The sequence below is a fragment of the Embiotoca jacksoni genome, unplaced genomic scaffold (genome assembly GCF_022577435.1).
Source record: "Embiotoca jacksoni isolate LCO1_2020_lvr unplaced genomic scaffold, fEmbJac1.0.p SCAF_45, whole genome shotgun sequence".
Classification (NCBI taxonomy): domain Eukaryota; kingdom Metazoa; phylum Chordata; class Actinopteri; family Embiotocidae; genus Embiotoca; species Embiotoca jacksoni.
The window spans coordinates 1,315,058-1,338,100 of record NW_027185398.1 but is presented as its reverse complement, the minus strand read 5'-3'; the positions used below and the strand labels follow the sequence as shown (position 1 = coordinate 1,338,100).

Here is a 23,043-nt window from a genome sequence, read left to right as displayed (position 1 = left end):
TGCCTCGATATGTTAGATGTAGGATGATAAAAGTACCAGGATGTCCTACCGCATCCGTTGGTATTTTGCAGTCTGCAGGCTGAGCGTGCTTCTCTGACTGCTCTGACCCACAATCTTCTATGTGGCAGAAAATACGTCCCATCGACTGAGCTGCCGAGATAGTTGGTGGCGCCGATGCTCCGACATGTTCCAAATCACATCCTTTTTTCTTTCGTTTACTTCAAATGTCGCGCTACGCATCGCAACGAATATGACCAAGGGGGTCAAAGTTCAAGATGCACTTTTACGATAAAGTAGTATGTCCCAATCATATACATACCACATGCAACAGTACATACTTTGCAAAGGGTACTTGCAGTACGTACTTAAAGTTAAAATAAATAGTCGTATTTATGTAGGAAATGTTTCATTTCTGCCTGACAGCTCTTTGGATTCATGAATTTCTCTTCTGATGTGATCCATAATTAGAGGTGCCTCTTTTTCCATCTTGCCCCGTCCAGAGTCTGTGCACACCACTGACGTGCCCCGATGTCTACCTTACAATGTGACAACGGGATGCCTCCTAAATGCAATTAAGAACACCTCGATCACCGTAAAACTACCGGAGCACCACCGACTCAGAGAAATTCCCTGTTGCATCACTGAAACCAAAAACTGCGCTGGAACATTGTGTGATTTTCTTTTTTTTCACCACCTGGAAGAATGTGTGTCACATCAAAACCAGACAAACCAAGAGACGTCACACTACAACATGTTAACCCCCCCCCCCCCCCCATCATCCCCCCCGGTAGCTTATATTCTGCTACTACCGTGTTAAGTGCGAGCCGAGTCCCCTCTTCGCTTTGCCGTGGTGGTGGTGGTGGTGGTGGTGGGGGGCTGTAGGACGGAGCAGCCAGCCAGCCAGCGTCAGGGCTGAATAATTGATCTCTCTCTATCGGTCAGGGGGACGTTAGAGTGGGACGCTTCTCTCTCTCTCTCCCCCCACCCCCCACACCCCACCTCTCTCTCTCCATCACTCCTCCATGTGATTCAGTCGCTCCCTTCCCCATCGCGGTGTTAACGGCAGCTGCTTCACCCTCCGCAAACCACCGCCCCCTCTACTCCTCCTTCCCCTCTTTTCTCTCTCTGCGTGTGTGAGTGAGTGAGAGTGTGTGCAAAGGGAGACGAAGCAAAGAAGGAAGCACCAAGGACGTCCTGTGTTTGGTTTTTTCTTCCTCCAAAGCCCCGGGAACCGGAGATGCAAGGGACGAGCAGTTAGATTTATCCCCGAGCTGCTGTTGCCTGCTGCAGGATAACTTCGTTCCGGAAGGGTGCTGCATCTGAAAGCTGTGCTCTCTCTTGATCCCTGCTCGGTGTGTTGAGTGTGTGAGGAAGGATTTCAGCCCGGTCGCCGGACTTGAAGGTAAATCGATGCGTAATGAGGCTGCTTCAATACAATTCAACGGGTTTTGGAGAAGGGGGGGGAGGGGGGGGGGTAGAGGGGGAGCTATCCACTCGCGGTGGTGCTGAAACCAACCAGTCTCTGAGTGTACAAGGAAGTGCATGTGTGGCTCTTGCTTATTACGGCATCCCTGTCCCCTTGGCACGCAATATGCACAATAGAGGTCGATGTTTTAGCGCACATCGGCTGCACATGCATCCGTTAAACTCGCGTGCAATCAGTCGGCATTTGTTGCCTAATTAATTGGCTTGTGCGAGCAGCTTTCTCTGATGCCGGAGTGGGATGGCTGTGTCCAATGTCCCTCCAATAGAGAATGGAAAGTTTTACCACATGATCAGGATTTTTTTTTTTTTTTTTTAACACAGGAGTGGTTTAATCCGGGGGGGCGGGGGGCTCCACATGCATGACAACAGAGCCGTCCGGCCGGGCTGAGGACTTGCACCGTGTGTCACTTTCTCACAACTCGCCAACGGAGAGGTTCTAACGGACCGTCGTGACACTAAACACTCAGCTGCCCGGAAATATTGTGTTTTTAAAAAGCGCCTCGTTCGCAGGGAAATAGCACGCGGCAGCTGCTGATTCAGTCAGTGTGTGGTTTTTTTTTTTTGAGAGAGAGAGAGAGAGAGAGAGAGAGAGAGCGAGAGAGAGAGAGAGAGGTCTGGGGCTTTTCTTTGTTCAGTTTGTGTTTGAACCATTGACCTTGGTGTCCTTCAGTTGGCGCATCGAAGAAAACGTGCTCAACGCACAAATACAGCACCAAATCCTCTGCGTGTGAATGTTTGCAAGCTTGATTAGGAGCTAAATGTAATTTCAGAAATGTTTGTTTCATATTTTTCATGAACAAATTAAATAGGGGGGCGTGTCTGTTGTGGTGAAAACATAAGTGGTCTTAATGGGTTTTTTTTTTGTTGTCGTTTTTTCTTTCCAGATCTGGCAACAAAGGACTTCTACTTTTCCCGCTACTACTGAATGTAACATCGCTCAGATCAGGAAGGCAGGGAATTAAAAGCCATCACCATGAATTTCGTTATGAAACAAGCGTTGGGAGGTAAGTTCCACCTTTTTTTATTTTTTAACTGTGTTTGTGAGTCTGCTGCTGTTTTGTGTATTACGACTTATGATTTTCAGTACCTGCCCCCTTTTTTATTTTTAATCTTTCTGCACAAACACACACGTTGTTATTGTCTTCAATCTTAGACGGTTACACTTGAGGAACTCCATTCTTTTGTCTTTCCTTTCCATTGTGCGCTTTTTTTTTTTTGTCCTCCCTCCACATCTGCTGCTGCACACATGGCGCAGTTGGCCCCCCTGGGGGGCACGCTGGGTAGTCTACAGTTTACTGTGACAGGCAATTGATTTGTAACGTTGACCAAAACCTTTGTGGCCAAAAGTGGCATTTCATGTTTCGGTGGGTGCAACCTGCTCACCACGAGCTGTTTGAAACGGGTCTTTACCATTAATCGGGCTGCGTGTGACTCCTGACTGGACGCTTATCTCCACACGCTGAGTACACATTTTCCACCTGAAGTGGGGTGAGGTGGGGGGAGGATAATCAAGGCAGAATCTAATCTTCAATAATTTCATTCAGGCATGTGAATGGTTTTGTAATTGCTTGTGCTGCGAACGGCTCCCCGGACATGAGATTATCATAACAGAGTAATGAATTCTGAAGGAATATGAAGCTGTTATCGTGTGTGAATATGCAGATGGTGGAAGGTGAAATGACCTGAGTGGTTGTTGTTGTTTTTTTTACAGAGGAGGCACCCCGCTTGGTAGAAGCAATATTTATTCAGGGGATTGAAACGTCTTTGTCGTCAAGAATATGTTGACGTTTTGAAGCCTCTGACAACCTGGTGTCAAATTAAACATTCAGGAATAAATAAGCAATAATCTGAGTTAAATATGTGACTCCTTCGGCCTGCCATAAATAAACCACACTGCTGTCATCACATCCTGATTGGTGTTTGAAAACATATGACATCAGCATTTTTTCATTAAGCCCCGCCCCCACTTAAAACCTGGGTGGAGATGACACCCAGAACTCAGAAATCTCTCAGGTGAAATGATCCAAACTGTCCCTATTTTGGCTGAAAACTGGAGGCTGAGAGAATCTGATGAAACATTTTCAGACTGTTTCAAACCTTTTCCTTTTCTGAAATAGTTTGATTCAAATCTTTAGCTTCAGCAACTCCTGCGTTATCAGAGCCGTGAGATGATGTAACTTCGACACTGGAAGAGATCGTCTCCTGTCGTCATGAAGGGGATCTTCGCTGAAACTTGAACGAGCTCTCCGCTGACCTTTCGAGTTGCAAATCTTCACTGCTTGAAGTCTCGAAGGTGGCTCAGACCGAACTCCCTTTTGTGAAGGACGACAGCTGGGTCTCAAACTTCACCAGAAACTTCTCCTTTTCCTCTGTTGATCTGTTTTAAGAAAACCTCTTCATCCTGTTGAGCATCAGCGCTAACAGGAGGAGCAGGAAGCTGTGGGTTTTTTTTTTTCACTATATTGTGGACTAACTGTTGTGTTGTGCATGTGTTGGAGTTTAAATCACAAGATCACCTGGTGATCGTAGTTCAGTATGAATGGATGCAACAGGTCAGAACGAGAGAAAGAACTTCACCACAGTACTTTTTCAATGCCAAACTGTTGGCATTGAAGTACGCCGTTTTCATTTTCACTCAGTTTATATAGTACTGTACAAAACCGTGATGCATTATTGTCGTAAAAATCCTTCAATTGTAAGGATTAAGATTTATATTCAGGTTCAGTTAATTGTCGTTGCACAATGCAGGTTCTAGTGCAAAGAACTGCAGGTTGAACATATCAGGACATTTCTGATCAGTTTGTCTCATGCAAAGACATTTTGTGAAAGAGGAAATAATCCTGTGAGTTTCATCTCATCCCCGTGTCTTCATGCAGACACACCTTGCTCGACCACCTGCTCTCCATCACATGATGTAATGTATGAACATAATGTAGCGTGTGCGTGCAGTCTGGCCTGTCAGCAGGTAGAGATGTTGAAGTGTGATGCGGAGCAGGATCCACTTCATTAAACAGCTCGAGTGTGAAGCTCCGCCCCCCTCCACACCCCCCCTCACCCCCCAGTGTGGTTTCTCTGTTTGATGCAAACTCACTGTATTTTCATTGATTTATTCTGAGACATAAAGCTCTCCTCCAGATGAAGGATGCTTGATGCTGTTGTTGGTGTTGTGCTGACAGTATTTTGTGGAAGACTTGTCATGTTGTCGGCCGGCCAGGTGTTTCTCTGTGACGCTGCTGCGACTATGTTTCCTACTTCCTTTTTCCACTGTTTACATTCGACAAGGTGAGCCTTGTGTCCACCTGATGCGTCCCAAACACCAGATCTGTTTTTTTGTTTAGGTTGAGGCCTGATTGGTTAGGGTAAGGTAAGAATGTCAAGGTCAGCCAATCAGAGGCGGAGGGCGGGTCATACCTTCGCCATCCTCGGTAAAAAATACGTTCCCACAACAAATCAGGTTTTCCGGTATGACTCTGATAGGGAGAAGCCTCGCTGCACTCAGTCTGCTTGTCCGTTGAGGATTTTCTGAATAAGTGCATTGATTAACAATCATTTAGATTGAAAACGCTTGATCATTTATAGGATAGTGTCTTCGATTGTGTAATGTAGCAAATGCAAACATCTCTGTGAGGAATTCAGAATTATGTAACTTCATTTCATTTAATTGAGATTTTATCTATTGACCAATGAGGTATTTGTCATTGAATATGATGTAATAATGAATTTGCAGCATATTCTGCTGTCAAACAGCATGGATTAAAGTCCCTTATATGCTAAATTGTCTTTTAAAAGACCATACCAGTGTTTTAACATGTCAAACCATTTACTACAAATCATTTATTATTTACATCGCTTACATTTGATAATATCAAAGACTATTTTGCCTGCTGTTCCAAGCAGCTATTGACTTCAATCCATTTATTACAAATCTTTTATAGACTATTGACGCTCAAAGTTTGTCTGCAATGTCAAACTGAATTTAGGTAATTCCGTGCAAAAGTTTTCCAGTTTATCTGCACGTAAACAAAGAGATGACGTTTCTTAAGAAATTGTACAATAAAAGTGACCTTAATAATACAGAAAAAAAAACGGAAAATCAATGGCAAGGACAGTAAAAACATTACATCCAAAAAATGTAAATCTGCAAAGCTTGTATTCTTATATGTTCCGAAAACATGTAAAATATATATAATTTATGATTGTAGAGCTTGTAAACACACCGGTCTGCAGGTCTCTGTAGCTGTTTTGTGTTTGTTGATGTCAGGTGCTCTGGAGCTCCGTGTGTTCATCACGCGTGGTGGGGATGTTCGTTGTTGTCCCGTGGAGCTGCAGCTGCCCACCGCCCGGCTGCCGCGAAAAACTCCCCGTCAATAAAAGACGAGTCAAACCCGCTGAACTGTGCATAAAAGAAATTTCACACGAGGAAAAAAGCAGGCAGTTTCATGCCAAGGTCTCCACCTTAAGCGGAGAATTTCTTTCCGTCTTGGGAAGCAAGTTTTTTGTTTTTTATTTCCCTTCTTAAGGAGTAATGAGTTTTCAGTGTGCAGTGGATTAGCTGTGGGCTATTATCTCACTTCTCTTTCTCTTTGTGCGCTCCGAGGAGAAACTCACACTCCATCTGCTCCCATCTCGGACCTGATTTGTATTCTGTCGGTTTTGTACAGTGAAGAGCGAGGTCGTCCCGCCTGGCGCCGAGGAAGCACTCGTCTGTCACCCATGACCCTTTCATCTTTTGAATTGCAAGTCATAGAGGAGAAGGTCTCAAAGTTTTTTTTTTTTTTTTTTTATGTCAAGGACTCACATAAGTAAAACTTTAGGAGAGATATCTGAGAAGACGTGTCTGAAGAGACAGTTGGTAGTCTATACAGAGATGTGAGAAAAGATCAAGCTGGTTGTAATAATAATAATAATAATAATAATAATAATCACTATTCATGTGTATTTACATGAGTATCTGCACACAGGCTAATAATCTTGTTCGTGCTGCCAACTAGTGGCGACTACATGCTCTTCCCACAACCCATCATGATTTACTTTGGTTTACTTTGACACATGAATTTGTGCCACAGATCATAAGAAACTTGTTTTTGTTTTTTTACAGTCCTGAGCTGTGAGTGAGCAGTACGAGCCAGAAAGTCCGAAACAGAATAAGCTATCAGAGACCCAAGTTCTGTGCTGAAGCGTCCACTTTTTGACTTTGTGCTGCCGGCCCACAATCCTCCCCACAAAGAGGTACGGTTAGCCGACAAGGAGAGCAGTCGACTGGTTCAAATGTGTCCTTTAAAATGAGTTGCGTTAAGACCGTAGTGCTGACACGTCTCCAGCTGACCAGCGTGTTAGCTTGCCACAGTAGTTTACCATCTCGTCACTACGTCACTTAAAACTGCTAAAACCATCAAATAATCCCAACAAAAATCTGTGCGCTCTCCGTTTTAAAAGTCCACCAGTCTCGAAGCCGGGGAGCCCCGACTCACTACTATATATATATATATATATATATTGATACATATCAAAATGGTTCCTACTTGAACCAGTTCTATGTGAAGAAAATATGAAATTAAGAAAATAAAAGAAGATTTCTTATTTCAGTGTTACAATATGTGAAATATATGCAGCAATGTAATCAAAAATAATCTTCAATCAACAATGTTATACACTTTATAAAAGATAAAACCTTCAATAATGAATTTTTCTGCTTTGAATCCCAACTCTATTTTAGATACTCCACTCTAAAGCAGAACTCTGGGAAAAATGAACCCAATATGATGATACGGTACCACGGAAAGTCTGGTATTATCATTGAATTATCATGTAGATGTAGTCTGAAGGTTTATGACAAGAGATGAATCTTTAAAATAAGCAGAGGCCCCCGTCGTTTAATATCACATGAATAAAATCTAAATGGATTCAGAACATGGACTTCGGTTTTAGAACCACTGGCTGTAACTCATGAGTGACGTGTCGGGAGAAAAGTCAGGTCAAATGGGGGATCAATTCAATTTGCCTGCCAGTGGATGCAGTGTGTGTGTGTGTGTGTGTGTGTGTGTGTGTGTGTGTGTGTGTGTGTGTGTGTGTGTGTGTGTGTGTGTGTGTGTGTGTGTGTGTGTGTGTGTGTGTGTGTGTGTGAAGAGGCTCTTATCACAAGAACGTGAGGTCATTCGAAAAGTGCTCGTAAATAGAATCTCTCTCCTCTTTCCCTCGGTGAAGCTGCTGCACCAGCTCCTCCCTCCTTCTTCCTCCTTCTCCTCCTTCTCCTCCTCATTCTCCTCCTTCTCCTCCTCCTCCTCCTCCTCCCGCCCTTGGCCTCGGAGGAGGAAGAGGAGGAAAATGAGGTGTAGGAGGAGATGAAAAGTGACAAATTGATCTTTAAAACTGGGTGTTATATCATCAGCAGCTGATGGTGAGAGGTTGTAAAAGTGGAGCTGCACTCTGGACCGGCTGAAGCTGTAATCTCTGTTTAATGGGAGAACCTCCGAGTTTCTCTCCTTCTCCTTTTTCCTCCACCACCTCCTGCTTCCTTTTTTTCGTGAGTCCTTTCTCCCTCTAACACCCTTTCTTCATCTGCTCGTCCTTCTCGGGTCACTTTCTTACCTCTGTTCCACCATCTCTCGCTTCCTCATCACTGCCCATGCTCCCGAACCTTCCCTCCTTTCTCTCCTCCGTCACTCTCTCCATCATCTCTTTGCTCCTCCGTCGCTCCAGTTTCAACTTTTACTCCCTTTTCTTTCCTGCCGATTACAGTAAATCTAAAGGGCGAGGCGAAGAAACCTCAATCAGGCAGCCACGGGGGGAAAACTGGGATGTGTTTGTGTGACTCTGTGTGTGTGTGTGTGTGTGTGTGTGTGTGTGTGTGTGTGTGTGTGTGTGTGTGTGTGTGTGTGTGTGTGTGTGTGTGTGTGTGTGTGGTGGGTGGGCAGTGTGTGTTTCTGGATGTGAGTCATTGTCTACTGAGAGCGAGCGAGAGAGAGAGGAGAAGAGTGCAGCAAAGTGTGCTACACAGAGGGAGACCAGGGTGGACCTTAGTAGTTGGCTTTAGATGATAAGTGTGTGTGTGTGTGTGTGTGTGTGTGTGTGTGTGTGTGTGTGTGTGTGTGTGTGTGTGTGTGTGTGTGTGTGTGTGTGTGTGTGTTGGTTAGGAAGCAAAGGATGCTGACACAAACACGCATACAAATTGACAAAGGCATGAACGTAGACACACACGACCAGGACTAAAATATGAAATTCAAAACTGACTGACATACCGATAAACAATCCCAAGAACACACACACACACACACACACACACACACACACACACACACACTGGGACTCATAATCAGTGGGAAGTAACAGACCTCCCGCCCAGTTGAAAACCACAGGAGGGGGAACAGCATCATAACAGCACAGATATAGCAGCCTGCAGTCGGAACAGTTTACACACATTCACTTGGCAAAAATGCAGACGCTCTCTGGAGAAACAACAGATTACAATATTGGATATATGGAGCTGATATGTGAAGCTGAGTGCATATACATGTATATATATATATATATATATTATATATATATAAGTACACACTTCTCGTCAGGTGTGAGCAAAGAGACTTTTCTTTTGTTTTTGGTCCGTCTGTCAGTGATTTACAGATTTAAATTCCTCTTCGTGACTCACTTCTTCTCGCTCCGTTGTCCGTGCAAACCAGCGGTTTGTCATTTAGGAGGGAAAATGAAGAGATTCAATTTATGAATGCATATTTTAGGCAATAATTGCTTTCAAATACATCTGACAAAGATGTGCGCTTTTAATCTTTATTTGTCTGTGCAAGGTTTGCAGAGCATGAATGCAGATAGTAAGGTTGAGTGTTTGGCTCGAGGGTACCTCAGCTGTAACGATGAAGGTCAGAGAACTGAGCTGGGCGCTGACAGTATCAGTTTCAAAATCCAGACCTAAAGGCTTCAAAGGCCTTTAAATTAATTTCCGTAAAATTAAGGAGGATAAAAAGACCTTTGACCCTTTTTTATCTTCCGGGGTTTTGGTTTTGAGCTGGATTTTGGATTAATGTAAGATACAACTAGGCAATAAACCAAAACAGAGCTTAAATTCTGATGGATAACTGAGATATATTTGAACAAAAACCTCGTTGGAGGTTTGTTCTCTCTAAGACCTACAGAAGATGCCTTGTTGTTTCCTCTTCAGGTGTGTTCAGACCACAGACTGCATATGAAAGTGTTTGTAGCTTGCAGGTTTGAAAAAATGAGACAGATGCGAAAGTGCCTTAATGTGCAATACCACTGTGTGCCACTAGAGGTCAGCCCCCCAAAAAAGCCTCCGGCTCCATAGACTCCCATTCTACTTCTTTCATGAAATTCTAAGTCAATTAAAAAAAAAAAAAAATGTCTCCTCGAATTATTTCAGTGTTGTTAGCTAAAGTCGCTCCTTCTTATTAGTTTTCTGGCGGTCCATCTGAAAATAATCGTGTCATTAATTAGAAAATAAACACGTGTTTGTTTGATTGACAGGCCTGCGGTGCAGTCAGGTAACTGCTATCGGTGAGCGGGACAGAGTATTTTCGAGTTTCCCCTAAAATGTCTCTGCATTCAAGTAGTTCAAGTGTACTTCAAAAGAAGATTTTTTTTAACACTAAATCTGTCCTTATATTTGCGTAGGAGGTGAATAAACACACAGAAGGAAGCGGCAACTTAGCAACCAAGCAAAGAAAACTAAATGTAACCAAGCCTTAAAATTGTAGATTCTTCTATCACTTTAAGAACATCCGTTTTGAACCACCAAACATTTGAACATGACATGTTGGGTTCAGTGAAGGTTTACACGAGCTCATCTGACAGAACCGCAGCGGTCCTGCCAGAGGGAGGCCGGGAGGCGCTGCTGCAAACACATTCTCACATTGTGCACATTAAGTCAAACACATACAGTACATATGTTGCACTAATGTGTGCGCATTAGGTCATGTTTGTGTGCAAACCGGGTTCCTAATAAGAGACATGAGAGTAATGGAAGAAAACCTGCACTAATTGTAAAGTGTCACGACTTCGTGGCGTGACTGTGAAAACGAGGTCCAGTATGCTGTATGAGGCAACTCCCCGTGCTACTGCTGGTGTGGTCACATGGGGGAATAAAACACAATTATCCTAAAGGATTAATTAGGATTAGCTAAAGAACCCTGGGGGATACATGCTATATGAAGATATATAACTCTCGTGTGACCTTACAAACACCTGGACTGTTGTTTACTTGTTCAAAGAGAGGGAAATCATCCAATCATCTGGCTCTGTCCAGTCTCTGCCAATGAGCCTGGTATGGGCCGTGTCTTCTTGAGCTATGGGCGCCGCGCCATCTCCCCCCTCTCCTCCTCCCCTCCGTCTTTAAAAAAAGCAGCAGCATGGATCCGCACACGCACGTTTAAACCCTTGATTGTAAAAATGTAAACGCATTTTTTTCTCTTTGTATCAAGTTTTGATTTAAACTACGGGAACGTAATCACAGGTTGTGGAAATTGGATTTTTATGCAGCCGCATTCCTCCCAGTGTGATCGCGATATTACATGTTATTAAAGCCCTTCAGCCCTGCACATGCACAGTGGTAATGTTTCGGGTTTTTTCCACTCACATGTGCTTTACCTCCACAAGCTGCTGACCAAGCTCAGATAACGTCACATGTAATTTTGACAAAACACAGGCTGCGCGCTGGATTTCATATAAAACTTAACTGACTTTCAGCAGACTTGGCATGTAAGAAATTTTTTATGGCAGATATCAACCCATTTTAACCCAATTTAGCAATCACATGTATGATTCATTGTCTACCACTTGTTGCAACATATGATAAAAAAAATTCCATGGGAATCTATGCGGGTTTCACACGTTACAGCATGAAAATGTTCTAAAACCATGTTTCCTCCACGTAAAATAAAAGTATAAACGTTTTCGCATGTGAAATTTATGTGACACCAACATTGCACTTTCACTGAGGTGATGACGTTCACCCTTCATAATTAAAATGTTTAATTTCGTTACTTTTAATATTTTTAGTCTCTAACAGGAAATCACAAATTCAGTGCTAACCTCAATATGCCTGGCAACATTTTAATTATTTTTTTTTTATCAGCTAACATAAAAAAAACAGACAACTCTCAAACCACTCACATTATCTCACTTGATAATAAGCTGGAAGCAAAGAAGTAATATGGTCATAAAGTTTATATTACTGTAATAAGATTCAGGCATAATCTACGAGCAGGAGACAAGGTTCATCATCATTTTACAAGAAAATGTAACACACCTCTTCGCTGCCTGTCAGAAGATTTGAACACTGAATGTATAAAACACAAGTTTTTTCACGTAGATTAAAAACCTGTGATGAAGCTCAACAAACACAAAGACCGTCGCTGTGAATCAAAGCACTTCTCTAACTTAAATACTTCACAAATAGATCCAAACCTGGCCAAAGTTCTTCACGCCCATGTAGACTTTTGCCACCCGAATACTCTTTGTGCCGAGTTGAACTATCTTTCTCCCTTATGTAGTAATGACAATAGATTGACATTCTCCCGTCTGTGGGCGTTTAATTTTTTTTTTTGCCCTGCGAAAGCCTGCCGGGGGCGGCCGATCCATCAACTGCGGAGGGAATTCCCATGTGGCCAACGTGCCTGTCAATCAAGCCTTTTCATTTTCAACATGAAAAATCCCTGAGGTATCCACCGTGTGGAAACATTTCAGCAAAGAGCCGAATGCACAGCGGTTCTGGACACACAAACTGCTCCGTGCCACTGTGTGTTTGAATGACAGTTGGCCTGTTTGGTTCATCGGGTTCCTTCAGGTGACAGTAGAGTTTTGTTTCGTACAGATAAGGGCGATAGTTTTTTTCTCCATCGTACTTCCTCGTGGCTCATTTCCTCAGTACGAGCTGGAAGCTGTGCAAGACGGAATATTTAGCCGGTGTAGGAAATCACTGTGACATTGTCGAGAGAGATGAACATTGATTACTAATTGAAGTCTGACCAGCAGCACTGAGCTGTCTTTCATTAACTTGATGATCAGAGTGGGAAGGAAAAGCCACAGACAGATTTCTGGGATCAGGAATGTCAAAAGTAGATTTGTGTATTATCATTGTCTTATTCTACATGTTCAGTACTTTTTTTTTTCTTTTTTCTCTAGTGTGTCGTAGCAGCGACATTGAACCAAAGTAAAAAAAAAAAAAATCCGAAAAGTTAAAGTTGAAATGTGCAAATATATTGCCGTCTATATCTCCACCCACCCGTCCGCCAGTGAACACAGCTCGAACTTGCTGCTCGATGACATGGAAAAGTTTCTTTAAGTGTGTGATGTATGACACCCTGGCTGTCTTAATCTGTTTCTGAGACTATCATGGCAATTTCAAAGTGGAAATCCTCAATCATGGCTTCATTATTCTCCGGCGCAGTATCGGTGAAGATACGTGTTAAAACTTCTCAGAAAGCGATGAGCCCTATTTTTCCGTGCCTCTAATATTTGGAGCCGCTGATATATGCATCCATTATCATCCGAATTTTGCACCGAGTTGTGAATCTAATTGCCCTTTGTATTCATCGTGGTTAGTGTTAATTCCCCAGTAATGTAGACTTTTGCTTCGGTTTCAATTGTTCCCCGGACTGATGATATTGCCTTTCACCTTGTGTGAACAGGTGACCGATTTCATGCCACTGGCTAATTAACTGGGATAGTGTGTGGATCCATATTGGCTAAATTATAGCAAATGGCTTTACTGAAACTGCTGTCAGCACGGCGGATAAACAAACACGTGCACGGTTACAGGAAAAAAAGCATGTGGCGGTTCCACTCCGTGCAGACAAACGAGCCTCTCTGAACCTAAACACACAAACACCTTCTCGGTGCTAATTACATCTCCAAATCGATTTTTTTTTGTTTTTGTTGTTGTTGTCTGAACTTGGTGGGGAGTTCAGGGAATCGAAACACTCCACCTGCATCGCCCGGGAGATGAGGGACACTGTTCTGCATGAGAGCGACTGCTGCTTATTAGCGATTCACGCTTTGACCTAGAAAGCGGTTAATAGCGTACGCTGAGGCTGCATGACACTTAACTATACGCTGTGGCGAGAGGGATGACTGGATAGCACACATTAGTGTTATGGAGCACCCTCTTGATTGTGTTTCGCGCGTGTGTGTGTGTGTGTGTGTGTGTGTGTGTGTGTGTACGCAGTGTTCAGTATATCATCATTAGTCGGTGGGAAAGTCGCTCCTCTCGTTTGTCTGTTTTAACTGAAATGCGCAGTTGACTTGCTGCTCTCCCTGCTGGTATTATTTCATGGTCAAGTTTTTATGGCTCTGATCCAACTACTTTCTGGTGTAACATAAAATGTTACAGCCAGAAAGGTGTTTTTGGCATCTTATGTGCATACATTCATGAGAGTAGTTGACTTGGGACCTTGAGCATTCTCAGTTTTGTATACAGTATGATAATTGCCATCTTTTTTTTTTTTTTAATGCTAATGTGAAGCAGGAGCCGTTAAAAACTGAAATATTTTGGAAATTAAATGCTGTAATGCTGTTGTATCCTACTAGTTTGTTGTTTGTAACAGCATACATTTGAGATCAATGACAATAATCTATAACAACTCCAGCTGGCGTGTTTCCAGACTCCTCCAGGCAACGCGGTGGGTGGGATTAGATAGAGAAGTAGCCTCGCAGTTGAAAACTAAAGGATTGCTGAGATCTGAGAAAATCTAGATTACAAGTTACTGAACCTGAAATTATTAGATGGTTATAATATCATTTTTTGCATAGAAAAACTGTGTCCATGCACATAGTTAGAACGAAGTAGTTTTAGAACTCCTGCAACAGAAAGATGTGGTTAAAATTTGAATGCTTGACTTTAATTTTTTTCTCCTTTGCACTGTATCCAATTAACTCACAGTATTGTAATAATGGTGACTGCTACGGTTATTAAATGTGCAAAATATATTTATTTTACTGTTTTTTTCCCCAAGAAAATCTGATGTAATATGTGTATGGTTTGAAATCAATGTAACTGTGAAACACTTCCATGAATATTTATGAGGCTTTCTAACTTGAACTTGAATTAAGTGTTTTATTTTCAGGTTGATTTACAACCAGTCATCAAATTTGCCACATTAAAAAAAAATGCATCAAACATCATCACACTCCAAAACTTTGCAATTTAAATATATACGAAAGGGATTTTAAAGGTCCCATATTGTATAAATTCAGATTTGCATTTCATTTTGGATTATAAGGCAGGTTTCGGTGCTATATAAAGGATGTGAAAGTTTCAGCTGTTCAGTCAATGTACAAATGCACACAGATCTTATTCCAAAACTGTGCAATTTGGACGTCCTTAAATTTGTGATGTCAAACTCAGAGTGGTCATTTGGTCGCAAAGCTGTCAAACTACAAGACCAAAGAAAACCTGTGATTGTGGTTTTTGGTACTTAAAACTAAATATGTGTACATTTTAAAATATATACATCAAGACTGGAAATAAAACACCAGAAAAGTGTAAAATATGGGACATTTACATATCATAATTTTCTCCCTGTGATTATTTAAATTAGTTTGAGTTTGCGGTTGAGACAAAGGGTTGACTTTGCATAAGAACACAGATGGGAGGCACACAGAAGAATTGGCCAGGACACCTTGTCAGCCAGCCCAGCAGCATCCAGCACTTTCTGCAGGGGTCAGCAGCTGCACACTTGGCAAACACACACACACACACACACACACACACACACACACACACACACACACACACACACACCAGAAGGATTCAGTGATGTGTTGTGGCCCGCTGACCCACCCGCAGGATCCTGATGCAAAGAGATGCCTCCTGCCACCGCGACACACGCACACGAAGGGGTGAGACGTTATCAATGGCCGCTGCAGGAGAGCTGGAAACTGCAGAGTTTGTTTTCTCTTGCGCAAGTCGGGTCGCGAAGGGAGTTTTTGAAGCGCACTGCCAAGAAATTACTGAGTCACTGCTGTCGCTCAGTAACCTGAACAACCCCTGCAGATGTAGTTGGGGGCAGCTTGATCCATCGGCCGGCGAGAATCGACCCGTGATGATGAAACATACACTCGGAAACAGATGCACGTCCACCAAGAACGACGTGTAAGCAACAAAATAAAGACGCCCGCGTTCAAGTTTGCTCAGACACGAGACTCAGAAAACATTAACAACACATAGACACACTTAAACAAGAACATGTAGACAGATTAATGTGAGCGTGTTAACGTGCACAAAAATACAAGATGCAAAAGTTAACCCACTTATTTCAAATACATAACTTTGCAAAGACACGGACGAAGCAGCACATTAGTCGCACACATGCACACCACAGATGGTCTCTACCTCTGCACTGACTGTGTCGTGAGGAAATGAGTCATCTGTTAGCACCTACATTATGTGAGATCACTGTGTCGTCCTCCACTGTCCATTTATTGGCGATTTATTCACTGTTTAGTTTGGGTCAGGAGAGTTAAAGAGGAAAATCACAGAGGCACTTCTGTAATAACGTCAAGGCCACATGAGGTTATAAAGAAACACAAAACGTACACAGTGTAGTTAATCAGTTCAGCCACTGAGATGGGAAAGTTTCTAAAAGGCTCCTATAATCAGCAGGATGCACCTTCATTCCCCTTTGTTTAGTTTGTTTTGTAAGGCAGAGCCTCCCTGATTGAAGAAATGATCTGATTTGTTGACTTGCACATAAGTGGGCGGAGCCATGAAACTACAGAGAAGTAAGACAGACAATTAACAATCTTGTTATGAAGTTGGCTTCAGAAGGTTCTTTTCCAAACTTTAGATTCTCATTAGAAAGTTTTCTTTTAAAGATAAAGTTGAGTCAATGCAAGAGTGCCAAAAAGGTGCAATACCACTGTGGACCACCAGGGGCTGGTTCCAAAAAACATCAGGCTCCAATAGACTCAATTCAAAAAAAGCATCAAGTTTTTTTATAAAGTCAATAAAAACAATTTTCTACAAGTTATTCTAGTGACATTAACTCGATTCCCTCCTTGTAATCACTGCTGTGATGCTTCTGAAAATAATGTTTAAAAAAAAGCTCTTTCGCAATCATAGCAAGCTTCACTTAATTCTCTACGTATAGAATCTTATTGGCTTATCTTTTTACTAACAAATCTGATGTTGTGTTTTTCAGTATTAATTCAAGCAGGAGAGATTTGTGCCCACTCGAGGCTTGGAAGTGTTTCAACTAACAGTTATCTAATAGTATGTGTGCAGAACATGAGAACAGGATTTTTACTTCTGGAATTGTAGATGCTTGAAAAACAAAACTACTCCTACTCTAAGAGTCGAAATAGAAAGTAAAAATAAAATGAGTGGATGAAGTTAATTTTCAAAGCAGTCTTAGTTTTATTTCACCACAATACAACACTTGAAATTAAAGATGAATTTTGCGCTAATAACCTTTCTTAATGCAGAAGTTGTGGCTGATTATGTAAAGGAACCACTGTTGCCTAAAATAACCCTCGTGACGTCCTCCCCCCTTCTTAGGTAATCACTAATTTTCCACTTGGCTCTCCGCTGCGACGTGCTGCGCTGATCCTCCCAGTGAGAACAATGTGTAATTCTCTGGCGACGGCAGGAAAAAGCAACCGCTGACCTTCACCGCACCTTCTTGACCGGCATCCAAAATGGCCGCCCTCTTCAATATGTCGTATTGGCATGTCGTTAGCGACCCGCTGCTCGGCTTGAGTTACACCCTCCGGCAACGGACACTCGTAGGGTTCGGAGTGATTCCCTGTTTTTTTTAAGTGTACACACACACACACGCACGCACGCACGCACGCACACACACACACACACACACACACACACACACACACACACACACACACACACACACACACTTTCCATGAAAAACAAACAGGCCCATCAATTATGTCTGCTGTGGGCTGAGCTGGTGTAGGTCCATTAAACTGTGTTTCTCCATTTGTTCTGCTGCATCATTAATCAGAACACTTTCTGCTGTCTGCTGCAAACTCTCCGCAGGTGTGTGTGTGTGTGTGTGTGTGTGTGTGTGTGTGTGTGTGTGTGTGTGTGTGTGTGCGCGTGTGTGTGTGTGTGTGTGTGTCTTCGCCTTGCACAGGTGCTCATGCAGAGGTGTTGTTGTGGGTCTGGAGGCAGCAGATATAGACGGTGCAAGGTCGAGCTGAAAGCCTATGGATCAAAGACACGTAGCAGAACGCCCACTGAGGCTTCAGTCGAGGTTTCACCAGCGGCTGCTGCTTTCATCCTCACCGTCACTAAAAGCTCCGGGGGATTATTAACCTGAACGCAGCGCAGTTATCTCGACTCCATTACCTGCAAAATATCTACTTAGGTTTAAAGTCAGTGAACGGACTCTTTAGCTTCAATCATTTTATTGTGATGTGATTCCAGGGTATACGCGGGGACACACTCCCTTCTCTAGTGAAATAATGAATGTCATCATGCTGCTTAGCATCAGGTGTGTCAGTGCAAAACTTTTTATTTTACTTTTTAGAAACAGGATTTTTAAATGTAAATACTGATATAAAGACTTGGACATAAATTTGGGCAAGACGTAGCTAAACAACGAATACAGGGACATTTTGTTTGACGTTTTTCACATTTCCTTTAAATCTAGAGGTAATGCATATTTACAGGGTACAAACATCTGTCACATGACCCCTCAGGCAGACTGAGGTTGCATTATTGCAAGTCTTCATATTCCCAAATACACCATAACAATGTTTTGGTTTTTTTATTTCACATTTGTGGGTTATTTCCTAAATATGCTTGAAATTGCACCAAATCAGAACACGAGTATCAGTCGTACGGCCTTCCCTTGGAGACGTTGAGCAAAGACTTCTCCACATGTGACTCCGCTTTTCCAAACATGTCGTCTTTCAACTATTATGAACTATAAAAATGATCAAACAGCTTCCATTAGATGCACATAAAAAACATGAACGTTCAGCCCAGCGCTCCTGTCGTCTGTATTCTCCGTGAAGCTACTGCTGGTTTTCTACCTTAAGTTAATTGGTGTTAACAGCATTCACATGGCGTCCCAGGTGTAGTTCAGTCCCCGATTAGCCGGCAGGAATTAAAGCCAGCAGGACTTTGGATCCTATGGACTGAGATCAGGAACTTCTGTAAGATGTTTTTTTAGTCTACATTGCTCCGCAATTGTGAATAAAAATCAGCAAGTCATGCATTAATTAATACACCGATACCCTGCCTTATATCTGCTTTGTTGCTCTTCCAAATCTTAATCCTATGGTATGGTTACTCCATATGGTTCACTATAAACATTTCATTTTTGCAGTCTGTACAGGACAAGCTTCGTACCCTGCTGGGTGTCATATGTCGAGTGTCCTGAACAATCCTCGGGTCGACACGCATGCCAAGCTCTCTGTGGTTTGAGTCCTACCGGGCCAAGCTCTCTGTGGTTTGAGTCCTACCGGGCCAAGCTCTCTGTGGTTTGAGTCCTACCGGGCCAAGCTCTCTGTGGTTTGAGTCCTGCCGGGCCAAGCCATGCAGAAAATGCGTGCACTCAAGATATCGTACGATTCCGTGGATTAATAGCTTGTGGTACTTGGCGAACCGCCGTGAGAGAGAGAGGGGGGCATGCGGGCGAGGACACGATGGTTAAGGTGCTGGTGGTGGTGGTGGTGGTGGTGGAGGGTGTGTGGGGGGAGAGGGGGTTGCCGGGACACAACGCCGACAAACACAAGATTAGAACCGCGTCATCCGCCATCTGTCAAGGGGAAATTCCTCCTTCGCCGGTCGGGACAGAGCAACAGAGGCAGGACATAAAGACGCAAACACAGGGAGGTGGAGGTAACGGCAGATGTGACACTAACAAACAGTCCTCTGACATGTCAGGACTCTTACTTGTGTCGTGCAGGAGTTTTGATAGTAGTGGTGTTGTAAGTGTTTTCTACGTAGCCAAAATGGCGACTGTTTAAGGTATAAAAAAAAGTGTGCAGCTTCTTTTTTTTTTGGACCGGTTTGAGTGCATCATCCCGGTACTTGTAGTGCACTGCAGGTGCAGGTGATTGTACGATTTGACCTTAACACCAGTGGTTGGAATTTGTCAATAAAACCAAAATTCAAATTAACTTTGAGGCACTTGGAAGAAGGTAAACAACTTGAATATGTTGTAATCCGCACATTAAAAGTGCATCAGAGAATAAAAGTGATGCCAAATTAAGGTAGAAAACTCCTCCACATCCTCCCGTTTTAAAAAGGACACCAGACAGCAGGTCTGAAAAGTACAGTGTGTTCAGTTGTTGTAGGATACATCCCATCTTAAATCCAGCCTGTGGTAAGAAAAGGTGGCATTGTGCAAATGGGATTGTTCCCCTGACGGAAGTCATTGTGCTGCTAAATCATGCAAATGCTTCACGTGCGTTTCGTCGCTTCATCCCGACGCCAGAACAAGCTGCCGCTCACGGTTTTGTTTTCCTGCAGACGTGACTGCTTTCAGACGGTCGGAATCCCCCGAGGACATTTTATTTTCTTTTGTTTTGAGATTATCGTAGCTGGAGACTCGAGCGCGTGATATCCCCTCAGCGATGAGTCATCGCGTGATTCATGTGTCTCCCACAAAACTGTTGAGCTCAGGTGATGACTCCGGGGAATCGACTCGCCAATCCTTGATGCTGACTCTTTAAGCTTTCAAACTGGATGAAGCTCCAGTCTGGGCTTTTATACCGCTGCAGTGTGTGTGTTTGTGTGTGTGTGTGTGTGTGTGTGTGTGTGTGTGTGTGTGTGTGTGTGTGTGTGTGTGTGGACACCCACACAGCCTAATGTTTGCCTGGACTGCTTACCGTTACAAAATGTAAAATTACAACCGTTATTTCAGCTATTTATTAGTATCACAATCCCCCTTTTCTCAACCTGTGACGATTCTAAAGTCCTATAGGCTGTTTTCTTTTAACATTTTATTCACCAAAAACCAAATGATGTCATATTTGTAACACTAGTGATAACATAAAAATAAAAATCAGAGTCGTTCCTGTCAAATTAAAAGAGGACGTGATTATTTTTTTTTTATCATAGCTATTTGGCTGTTCTCTGTAAGGTCTTTTTTCTTGAATAGAGCAGCGCAGAGCTTGAAGCTGAGGGTCTCTCCGAGCTGCATCGCTTCACTCCGCTCACTGTGAACCTTTTGTGAAGGTGCAGGAGATGTGGGTGTTGAGAAAAGGGCTGCCTGGGCTGCCGCGAGTGGGAGTGTGAACTTCTGCTGACTGCTAAAAAGCTTTACGAAGCTTCCCGGAGCGTTTCTACGTAAAGACCAGCAGCATGCAGGCGTCCCAGAAATCGGGTCGAACCATTATCGCTGGCGCAGGGGAGGTGGGGGTGTCACAGGTTATGTATTCTCTTTAAGGGACTCAGACTTTACATCTCTTCCTGGTGCTTAAAGGGGTTATTTTTCCTGCGCTTTTCTTATCTACGCGGAGAATGGAAAGATGCCCTCCACATATATCTTGATAGGCGAGCCAGCTTGTATGAATCCTGAAGTACATGTTCTTGACTAAGAGCATTTTCTCAGTTAAACATTGTGACAAAAGCTACAAACAAAAGGAGCTGCTGAATCACTGAAGACCAGTTTACTCCAACTGAGCAAATAGCATCCCTCTGTAAGATGCCAAGCCCACGGAAAAGAGAAAAAACTACAAAAACAAACAACAGACATGGAAATGAAGCCAACTGCCACAATGGAGCTTTAATTAGTCTGCAGATGTGAATTGGATGGCGAGAGGCAAGTGACAGTTAAATGTGTCACTGGCAGGAAAGGAGAGAAGCATGAAATTAGTCTGCTTAGCTCGCGGAGTTAATGAGTCCAAGAGGAGCATCCGAAACGACGTGACAGTGGGACTTGAACATATCGCAACCGCCACCTTTACAAACACGTAGCTGCGTTTTACTGACCCAAACTCATTCAGTCGACCTTCATTTGCGATTTTAATGAAAACCATTGAGCAACTCTCATTTACAAAGATGCCAAAAATCAAATATGGAAGAAAAAGACACAAACAAGAGAAACCGACATTACAAGAAAATCAGAGGCATGAGAGTCTTTCAGCTTCGGGTTACATTGCCAGAGATTTCATAAGTTTTCTGCGCTACCACCAAAAGCAGTCTTTCCAAGGTCAATCCCAAAACGAGGTACCTGCAGTCACTTGAGATGGTTTAAAGTAGAGTTCCTGTGCAACAGTGGATTGTTTCCAGTCGTTGCATCCTAATGGGCACACACATTTTGAAGCGATTGGATGTCCTGTTTCTAAGAACCAAGAACCCATTTGAATGAAACATTTGGACAGTTTAAAAGGATGCAGAGCAGAAGTGGAAAGGAAGTTGTTGTTTACATGATATGGAAGACAACCTCAAGTCGGCCATTTTAGCCAGAAATGACCGTTTTTGGACGAAGTGGGGGGGGGAGTGAAGGGTGGATTTGACTGAGAACCAGAGAAAACTACACCCCCTAAACTAAACTCGAAACCTGACTGCACCCCAAGCATGTCAATCAAACCAGACATGTCCTCAAATGTAGCTCTCTTTAAGGCTTAATATTTCATTATTTATGGGAATTTTTCAGAAGGACCACCAGAACCCTGATAACAAGGACTAAATTGATCTTAACTTGTGGAAGAAATTGTACTGACTTTGTATTTCATCAGAGAAGTTGAATGGGAGTCTTTGGAGCCAGAGTTTTTTTTTTTTTTTTTTTTTTTTAAGCCAGCCCCTCGTGACCTTTAGAGGTATAACACTTTAAGACACTTTACTTTTTAACCTGGGAAGCCACGTCCATTTCTATGAACAGTGTATGGACGTATATCTCAGGCTCAGCTAGAGCATATTGTGATCCAGATGGTGCAGGTTGGGACTGCCACTTCCAAAGTTTGCTAATTTATTCCCTGATGTTAAAAGGGTCGGAATTGAGGGCAAGAAAAATGACCTTCTGTCAGACATTTAATACAACCTGCCTGAAATCTGCCAGGCTGCTCTAGGACAAACACACACACACACACACACACACACACACACACACACTCACACACACACACACACACACACACACACACACACACACACACACACACACAGGAATAGGTTTCATAAGAAAAGAGAAGCAGACACACACCTTTGCTGTAAAGGTCAGTCGTTCCACAGGCTTCCAGACGGTCATGGACTCTGTGCTAACACTCGGCGTACAATAACACTGACTGTTATTGTGACATTGCTGAAATCGTGTCACCTCGCTGACTCCCCGGGGGGTAAAAAAAAAAAAAAAAAAAAAAGATAGAATCAATCGTAGCATGAGGGGTCACGCTGCAGAGGAGAATTGCTCTTTTCTATTGCTGGAGTGATTATGAGAGGGAATTGGCAGCGTTGTTATCAGGGCCGTGCACAGTTCAGAAATCAATGTCAGTTTTTGTCCCTCCGAGACAATAGAGGAGATATCTTCTCAATTCGTATCTACAGCGCTGCAAAGACATTCGTCCCTTGGGCCAAAAGAGCAGCGTGAAAGCCCCCACAGTCAACTGAGCAGATGAAAAACT

At 43.0% G+C, this 23,043-nt stretch overlaps 1 protein-coding gene across 4 annotated transcripts in view; it reads left to right on the top strand.

Moving 5' to 3' along the window:
- Positions 1–1,015: 1,015 nt before the first annotated feature.
- Positions 1,016–23,043, top strand: part of LOC138210383 (complexin-1-like) — a 52,458-nt gene continuing 30,430 nt past the window's right edge. Inside the window, exons 1-2 of one of the 4 annotated variants that reach the window (XM_069169501.1) lie at positions 1,016–1,402; positions 2,370–2,489. In XM_069169501.1, the coding sequence (XP_069025602.1) occupies positions 2,459–2,489 (31 nt within the window). In that variant the 5' untranslated portion in view covers positions 1,016–1,402; positions 2,370–2,458. Of the gene's footprint in view, positions 1,403–1,877; positions 2,029–2,137; positions 2,246–2,369; positions 2,490–23,043 lie in introns of those variants that run through there. The other 3 variants (XM_069169502.1, XM_069169504.1, XM_069169503.1) reach the window with 3 other exon arrangements.